Genomic DNA, 9,598 nt, shown 5'->3' with positions numbered 1-9,598 from the left:
CAAGCCATAGAACCAACTGTTTGTTCAAAAAAATTCAGTCAAACTGGAAAATATAAGAAATTGAGTACTGTCCCTAATAATTTGGCCACCCACTGTATTTCAAAAAAATTCTCGGACCCGTCGATTTTTACTTTTAAATTGTTGTTTTTATATGTTAACAAACGTACATGCTGATTAATTATAATTTCCCCCCTTCCCCAGTTAACTTCTTTATTTTTGGGGTTTAGAAAAAAATTATAAATACAAAATTATATAAAGATTCGTTACTGGAAATGGTCGAAGAAATTCCTCAAGTAAATAAAAGGTGTTTAGCGGCAGAGGTTGGCTTTCAAAAAGTTCCATTAATAGAGTATTAAATGACCAGTTATTACAGGTTACTATACTAACAGGTGGATAGGTATAGGAAATAATGCCCCTTTAAAATGGCCACCTCGATCCCCGGACCTAAACGCATGTAATTATTTCCTTTGGGGAGCGTTGAGGTCCGCAGTTTATAACTTTTCAGTAAATACAGAAAACGAATGGGAAAGAATGCAACATGAAATTAGTGTTATGAGAGGTAATGCACAATTATTGGATAAAATTCATTTTAATTGTCGAAAAACTAATGCTTGCGTTTAAGAACAAGGAAGTAACTTTGAGGATTTACTGTAATATTATTTTAATTCGATTACAAATATCAATTTAAGTTTATTTAAAATGTTAATGTTCTTACATTATTAGTTGATATTGTTTATTTAAAATATTAGTGTTGATTTTTATTTTATTGATTGATAATACTAATACTAAAAATGTACATATAATATAATTGGCCTCCTATATTCATATTTTCTTCATCCTTTTCTTTTCGGCTTGATCTGAGACTCTATCTATATTTTCAAAATTCTAGAGTAGCTTTACCCCTATATTAAAAGTACTGTGGAAAATTGGCAAATTTTGTTCTAAATGTGAATGGACATATTCAATTAGTTGCATATTTAAGCTAAACATGTCTCACCATTGAATTAGGCAAAGGACGGATAAAAATTTATCCCGTACTAATATTTATAGTTCAGCCATGTGCATTTGACCATGTACATGTCACGGCTCTGGATACAATACCTTTAAAAATTCATGAATTACAAGATCTGCCCTGCATTCCCTTTAAAATTTATAAAACAAAATGGGAGTAAATATTTTTAAAATACAGTGCATTCTTGTAATCCCAATATTTTTATTATAATTGACATTGTATACAATATATATTATAAATACCATATCATATAGTTCCTAAGAATTTGGAGTACATTTATGAACAAATATATTTAAGACTGCAGGAGAAAACTTTAATTATACAAAAAATGATCCCCAATTATTGCTAGTCAGTTCTAGTATGAAGCAAATTGTCAGTTCAATTTTATTCAAGATTAACTGTTTTCCATAAATATTATTTATATCTATATTATTGTCTTATATGTAATTGATATTTAAAATTGTAACTGTTACTTGTTAAATATATGGCATGTATTGTAATATTATACTTTGTTTAGTACTTAGATAAAAATACTTTAATGGAAAGGAGTCCATAAATAAATGTACTAGTCAAACATTTAAAAAAGAGTTTATTTTCCATTTACAAATCACATTTTTACAGAATGATTTTAAATACAAATATTTCGGATAACTTCGTGATTTATACAGGGTGTCATAAATTGGCCAAAAAAAATTAGGGACATTCCTTAGGCCAAGGTAAGTTATAAAGTATAACGTACGTAAGCGCTAAAGCTTTTTCCGATAAACAGGATGCTAAAATTTTTGAAAAATATCACTTTTTTTTCCATCTAAAATAAGCTTATTACACATTTGAATAAATCAAAAATAATTCTAAAGATTTTTTGTTGCAAATTCAATTTTAAATAAATGTGAACAGTAAATCTGCAACACTCAATGGTGTTGAAATTTACCCTTCGCCAATCAGAAAATTAAAAATACTGTTTGCAACTATTTTTTTTGTGAAATGAAGTTTTTAATCATTCTTGATTTATTTAATTGTGGAGTGAGCTTATGTGGATGTTAATAGTTATCTAATTGACTGAATTTACAATTTCATATTCATACAATTTACAATTTACAATTGTATGAATAATTCTGTGAATACCTGGACTTACAAGTAACCCCACACCTTCCTCTTGTGACCCCTTATAGCAACACGGGGCAGATTAGTCAATCTCATTTAATCTATTCTTATAGCTTGGAAAATCCGCCTAAAAACCAACCATTTGATCTATTATTATTTTCCTCATAACATTCTAACAACTTATTTAAATATCTTGGAATTTCTACGACTTTTCGAATGCATTTCGCGCATTATTAGAAATATCGATTTTTCCCCTCACCATGGGCTAAACCGTCGCTAACAGATGCCTAACACATGACCCTGACAATCTAGATGAACTTGTTCAAAAACATTGCTAAATTGCATGAGGCCTTCTCTGAAGGACGGCTTTGCAAATTTATTACTCCCGGTGACAAAAAGGCACTAATCTCTCGACGACTTTATGGCGACGCTAAACCTACTTGAAAACCCTTAACTTTTCAATAATTATTGTTGACTGAAATATTTTACTGTCTGAGTTGGCCCATCCGTTCCGAGAAATAACAAATAAACACCGCGCATCCCGCTTTTTGTTACAGAAGACTTAAAAAAATTGAGATACTTTAAAACTGATGATATAATAATTTCTAAAATTAAACGGTGTTTGGCATCACATATGATTTAATAATGTTAATTATTTCAAGCAGATCGATTTCTCTTAAATTATCTAGTGACTCTTGGTTTTACTTGTTTTGCTCTTTTTTCTAATAATTATTATTAAACTAACCATAAATAAGTATTTTGCAAATTTTTTTCACCTGAACTATTATTTCATATGAGATTTCTTTAATGTAGGGTTTAAATAATTTCACATGCACAAGAAAATGTGTTTTTTAATAAAGACACCGAAAAACAATTAAATGGATATTATGCAACAAGTGTATTCACACATGCTAAAATAATACGCAAAAAGAGTAAAGTAAAAAAAAACAGGAAAAATAATGTCTCAGTTTTTTTTTTCGATAAGATCATTAATTCCTGTACGGCAACCACTTGTTTGAAATAATATAACCAAAAACTATCGTACTAAATCATGGCGCATAATTAATGGTGTAAATGGTACGATGGTATAATTAATGGTACAAATCGAACTTTTAATTCGAATTAAAAAACAAATAAATAAATTTTTAAAATTTACAATATTTTGTTATAAACTAAAAATGTTATATTCAAAATATTATTTCTGTAATTAACTTTTCATAAGTAAAAAAAAAAATAAAATAAACTATGCCGTACATTTTTAACTAGTGGATTTTACATAGCTGATAATATTTTTCATTAAATTTTTACTACATTTTTAGGTCACTAATAACTATACGGCATTTACAAATTTTCAGCAGAAATATAACATAAAGAATGAAAATTGCAATGCTGTATATATTCGTTGGAACAATTCTCCGAAACTGTATAAGTCCAAAATGAGTTTTATCCTAATTTCAAGAGAAATTTAATTTATATCGTAGAAATTATGATGGCATTGTCTTTAAGATTAAAAATTGTGTATTGAGAATCGAGAAAATATTTTGAAAAATTTAATAATTTAATGACGTGCAAGAAAGTATTATTTTTAAATAAATATAATAATAAACAATTAATTTTAACTCAATATTCATGAGAATTCCTATATAAATACTTCCATTTAAAACACTGATATGTTTTGAAATAACAGTAGGTACCCTTGCAATTGCATATTTGCAACTTCTGTAACAATTGTTTGAACAATTTATTTATGCAAAAATTGTGATGAAGCCATCGGCATACAATATATGTTTAAAATTAATAAAAATAATTTAAAAGTGCACTTGTTACAAAAACAATTTTAAGATTGTTTTGAAAAAAAATTAATATATAAGCTTTTCAAATTTATAAAATTAATAATTTTTACTCGACCTATGTTTTTTTAACGGCATATTAATTAAAAATTATTTTACATCTTAAATAATGTTTTAGCAACAATGCCGACCATTTTTCAATGATCGGAAACCATAAGGGTCAGAATATAAAGGTTTGCATCCGGGGTTTCTCACTTCTGTATCGACAAATATGTACGGCATTACTTAAAAATATTTCTAAATGATATTGTAAGTCTTATTATAGAAAGGCCGTACAGTAGTAAAACTAGTAAGTGAGAAAGTAGTAGTAAAAATAAAATCATTTCTTGCAAGTAATAATTATTTACAAAAATATATTTCAAGTCATTTAGAACCATTTTTTTGTACGCCATTTTGTTTTTGTTGATTATTATTATGATTATTGTTGTATATATTAACAAAATTTATTAATGTCTGTCTTAATGGAAAATAAATCATTATTATTATTATATTAATAATTTCAGAGGGAAATTAATTTTTCTATAGTAAGCACATGTTTCATGAAAAATGTACGGCATCGCCAAATGTCATTATTTTATAAAATAGAATTAAAATTAGTGAATTTGATGTTGGTCACCCCCACACGCTACTTACAAATAGAGAGTTGCACCATGTATTCCTAACCCCTGTATCAGCAAGTATGTACGGCGTCGCTTAAAAACTTATCTATGTATCGATCTATCGATCCGAAACTTGCAGTATAAATGCCGTACTGTAATAAATCAGCAAAACCCGGGCCAAAATTTTCCTGGCTTCCGGTATTGCTATTTTTGTACGGCATTAAGTCGAGGTTCAATTGCGTAAAAAATGTTTTGTCGAACCCCCCCCCCAGGTGAACACGTTTGGCTTAATCAGCAGGTGTATTCACCAGTACCAACAAGAATTGACGGCATAGTTTCTAAAGTTATTGTATTGTTATATGTGGTAGTATTGATTTATAAGTAATTCATGCTGGGTCAAATGACCCCTTGAAAATTTCCGATGAGCTTGTAGTCTATAAACTCGGCAGTCACGTGGCTTGTAGACTTTTATGTAGGCTCTTGCTCTGCACAATACTGAGTTCATCAGTAAATACTAAACTACTCTGACTATTATACATTGCTTTAATTAAAATCTTCCATTGAACAATTTAAACAAAGAAGTGATCTGTGAAAAATAAGGGTTTTGTGAATCAGGCAGCTCATAGATAAGACCACCCAGTTAAGTAGGGTTCAATAATTATTTAATTCTCACATGTATTTTATCATGTTGTACATAATATAAGAAATAGAAAACAAAATATCTTAATCTTTTTCTAATAGAAAAAAAAAACTCTAAATTAAAATTATTTATTTGAATATTTGTTCACATACATATATTAAAATCGAAATGTTTTCACAATTTTTTTACTTTGTTATTATTCCTTTGGACAACAGATTCCCGCGTATCTGCAAAAAAAAATAAAACTGTAACGGTTCTATAGATACCAAATGTAAGCTTGTAACTTCGCTTTGATTGGGTTTATAGTACTATTTTACTTTAAAAAGCATTTAAATATGTGAATATTACTTGCTTTAGTAATTTTTTTCTTTTACTTCATTATAGTCGTATTCAGTACTTTAATGAATACTTTATATAAGCAACTTACTTGGTATCCACTGGACAGAAATAACTTTGGTAGGTCTGAAAATTTTTCAAATCTTTATAAACCTCCGAGCAATCCTTTAAAAGGACACAGATACCAGGCTCTGTAGTATTGACTGGTGTTTTTGGACATTCTACTTCCGTATTCGTGTTGTAGTTATTTCCTAATTCATAAGCATCTACCGGCAAAAATATATCTTATATCTTAGAAATATTAGACTCATTAAGACAAGGGTAGTTAGAGAGATCTACACAAAAAACAAGTAGTTTTAATATTTTTTTAACTTCATTTGAGCGAAAATAAATTAAACAAAGAAACTTACTTGGGCCCACAGTAATAGTTTCATTTGTTTGCAATACCGATCCCAGCCAGGGTAAAACGCTGAGAAGGGAAGGAGCTTCAGTTTCAGGCTCAATTTCATTTTCAGTTTCATCGTCATTTACAGAACCAAACCCGAAGCGACTCAAGAAAGTGACAGGAGCTAAAGTGAAAAGAGAAATTTTAAAGTAAATTTTACCTTTTATTAATAAGACTTTAAAACCATTTTCTCTTCTGCACCTGTAGGTTCAAATTTATGATCTGAAAGCGTATTTACCACGGCGATTTGTTTCGTCGCCTTCTAAGGAAAAATACTTATTTTAAAAATTATTTATATGGAATTCTTGTTTTTGTCAAAGATGTTTTTGTGTATACTAACCCACACTGGCGCTTTCTATTTCAACAACAGAGTTACCACTAGGTTTTACTACCACAAGAGACGTGACATCAGTAACGAAGGTATATTTTTGAGCCAAATCAACGACTCTTTTTGTTAATTCCGTATTATTGCCTGCAGAGTTTCTTCGGTCCAGTAACTGTTTAACGGTCAAGTATGCCCATAACCTCTCCAACTGGGTTATCGGTTTTCCCAAGATTGTTGGTCTTAATGTTGTAGGACCCCCTGGACCAACGCATCTGACAGTTGGAGGAAAATATAAATCTACAAAATGACAAATACCACATAAAACACCACCTGTAAAATTAAAATACTACTTCACAATTTTTTTTTTAGTTCCATGACTCGACTAGTAAGTACGAATGTGTTAGGTAAGATTGTGATGCAAAAGTGTAATAATGGCAACTTTTACTTCTATACAATGTTGTGACACAATATTTACATAGGTACTGGAAAATTTTTCATACATAGGTACAGGAAAATTTTACAATTAATAAAAGAAAGTTGCTAAATATATCGATATCTGTTGAGATATAATTCCAAGAAGACCCCTGCGCTACTTTCTTGGAATTAACAGCAGACATTGGCGGAGTGGCGTTCACCGTAGCAGCTTGCAGTGCATACAGTGTTTTGCACTTACGCAGACATATTTCTTCGTAAGTGTATCGTCTTGTGCATTTTCAGTGTAATTTCTTATTAAAAAACATCAAAGGAGGTGAAAAATAAAAGAAATAAAAATTCACAGTCGAAAATTATCGTGTTTAACGCGTATAATTATTTTAAGACAATTTTTCCAAATGAAAATAAAATACAATTAATAAAACCGTGTTGTAGCTACTACATGAGAATCTTTAGTCACTATAGGGAGAATCTTAAGTGAAAGTGTCTAATTACAAGCTCTAAACAATGGTGATAGTGAAGTAAAATTTAGTTCTTCTAAAAAACGCAAGAAGATACGTGCAAACACCAACATAACGTAATGGAACAAATGGATATTAGAAACATGATTTATAATATTCACAAAACGAAAAAATTCAAAAAAATCTCTGCGTATAGATGAACGTTAAAAAAGAAGGGCCCGATTATTCGATAACATAAAATCCCACAAAATACATTAATTTTTTAAATTAAGATTTATGTAATAGAATTAGACAAGCATGTCGACAAATAATACCACATCAGTGAGGAGACTTATTAGAAATAAGAGGAGACGAATTAAATAGTACATACCAAATGATGGTGTGCTAATAGAAAACGTTCGTTGTGAAACTCATTTCTGGTATAGGTAATAGAAGAAATATATAACTTGGCTGTTTTATTGTGAGCACCCTGTATGAGTGAAATCAATGAAACTGCATGGATATACCTTCGGTTAATAAAATTATGGAAAAATACCTCGAAAATACTTTTCACTGTTAATACAGGAAACTCTGCAATGAGTGAAATTTAAAAAGTTTGCACCTATTTTGTGAAGACCCTGTAAAAGCTATAACAATGAACATTTGTATTTAGAGTTTTGAGGTGTCATTAAATCGAAAATGCTATCCATTTTTTCTTAAAAAAATGCCTAATACTTATGTATTTTAATTTTTGAGGGTCTTTTCTTACTAATAGTAGGCTGTAGAAAAGATCACATGTCAAAAAATACAATATCAAAGAGTAAGACTTTTTGAGTACTATCACATAAAAAAAAAGAATTTTGGAAATCGGCCAACTCCATCCTAAATACGGAGGTGTTCCGACTTTAAGTGAAACAAAGTATTTACAGAGTGATTCAGAACTTATCCAAAAAAAAAATTCTGGATGTACAGGGGACCCTTACAAATACAGTTTTGTAAAGAAAAAATCAAAAAGGGCAGTTCGAAAATGATTTAAAAATACACTTCTGCACGGCACTGGAAACTGGTCCACTGTAAAACCTGACCTCGCACAATGCGATCGGCATGGCGGTGTGATAAAAACGGACAAAAACTTTTGCAAGGAAAGAAATATGTAAATAGAATTTTATCGCACCTATTTTATATCGGCAAATTCAACTGCTTTTGCCTTTATTAATTTATAAAATTAATTTGTGTTTTTAAATAATAAAATCATTTGACATTACCGATGTTACAACAATTGTTCAAAATTTGATCCACCAATGTGTAAACACATTTGGGTCCGTTGTACTCAGTTTCTACGAACTAACACAAATGTTGTCTTGTTTCACCGTAACACAAATGCTTCACCATAAATTAAAACGATATCTATCAACTCCGAGTACACGCAAACCATTTTTGACACAAACTACCCATTTTTGACACTAACTACTAAAAACCTGTTGTAAACACCACAGATAGCAAGTAAATATCGCAACGACGATTGCAAAATCCAAATTCAGTATTCGGAGTCGCTGAGGCCACGTGGCGAATGGCGCTAGAGACTACAGCTGTCCAGCTATGTAGTGGTTGAATACTATAGCATTAATATTTTTTTTCTCGGAAACTATAAGGATTTTACAAAAATTTTTTTTACGATATTGATTCCATTTCTCATGCTGCATCTATTCCCAAATTTTTTTGGATAAGTTGTGAATCACCCTGTATAAATTGTTACCGTAGTTGCGATAATAGAAATTTATTGGCTTATTCTATTCTTGAAATTCAATTCAAATATCGTAAGGACTGTCGTAGTTATTGCAAAACATGGTGTGAAGAATTTTGCACGAAAATTGCGTATCACCAACCGCCAATGGAACCTTGCATTACCATAGCGATTTCCGGAAATACAAACACTTTATTCTACTGTAAAAATCAAGCATTTTACCCGAGGCAAATATTTATCAACATAGCCGTTAATTAATGTATAACATTAATTAGAAATAATTTGTCGCTGTCACAGCCCTAACACGGCGTCCTGGGTGAGCGGCGACAAACGGCCGGTGCGGCCGGCGCGTTCGACGCGGTTGAAGTGGCCGACGCGATGCTAACGCCTATTTCTGTTAAGGGTGCAGGTCCATTCTCTCGAATGGTCGATTATATAATTCTCATATAATTTTTAAGATTTAAAAATGTAAACTGAAGCGGCAGAGGCGGAATTATCAAATAATTTGATCACGTCGTCCGCATGAAAACCGCACGAGCCGCTTGTGCCGGGCGGTACCTCGTACGTAGGACAGAACCTATGATGCTCTAATTTTGAAAATCACTGCTTCGGCCGTTCCGGTCGCACCGGCCGCACCGGCCGTTTGTCGCCGCTTACCCAGGACGCCGTGT

The 9,598-nt window shown here is 31.0% G+C and overlaps 1 protein-coding gene across 1 annotated transcript in view; it reads right to left on the bottom strand.

The window, feature by feature from the left end:
- Positions 1-5,325: 5,325 nt before the first annotated feature.
- LOC108913918 (inter-alpha-trypsin inhibitor heavy chain H3) overlaps positions 5,326-9,598 on the bottom strand; it is a 36,526-nt gene continuing 32,253 nt past the window's right edge. Inside the window, exons 9-12 of the mRNA XM_018719569.1 lie at positions 6,327-6,608; positions 5,952-6,110; positions 5,633-5,807; positions 5,326-5,432 (exon numbers count right to left, since the gene is read on the bottom strand). Coding sequence (XP_018575085.1) covers positions 5,402-5,432; positions 5,633-5,807; positions 5,952-6,110; positions 6,327-6,608 — 647 coding nt within the window. The 3' untranslated portion in view covers positions 5,326-5,401. The remainder of the gene's footprint in view (positions 5,433-5,632; positions 5,808-5,951; positions 6,111-6,326; positions 6,609-9,598) is intronic.

This window comes from Anoplophora glabripennis, unplaced genomic scaffold (assembly GCF_000390285.2).
Source record: "Anoplophora glabripennis isolate ALB-LARVAE unplaced genomic scaffold, Agla_2.0 scaffold1025, whole genome shotgun sequence".
In the NCBI taxonomy this organism is placed as follows: domain Eukaryota; kingdom Metazoa; phylum Arthropoda; class Insecta; order Coleoptera; family Cerambycidae; genus Anoplophora; species Anoplophora glabripennis.
The sequence above is the reverse complement of the archived record's forward strand: the minus strand, read 5'-3'. Positions and strand labels throughout refer to the sequence as shown.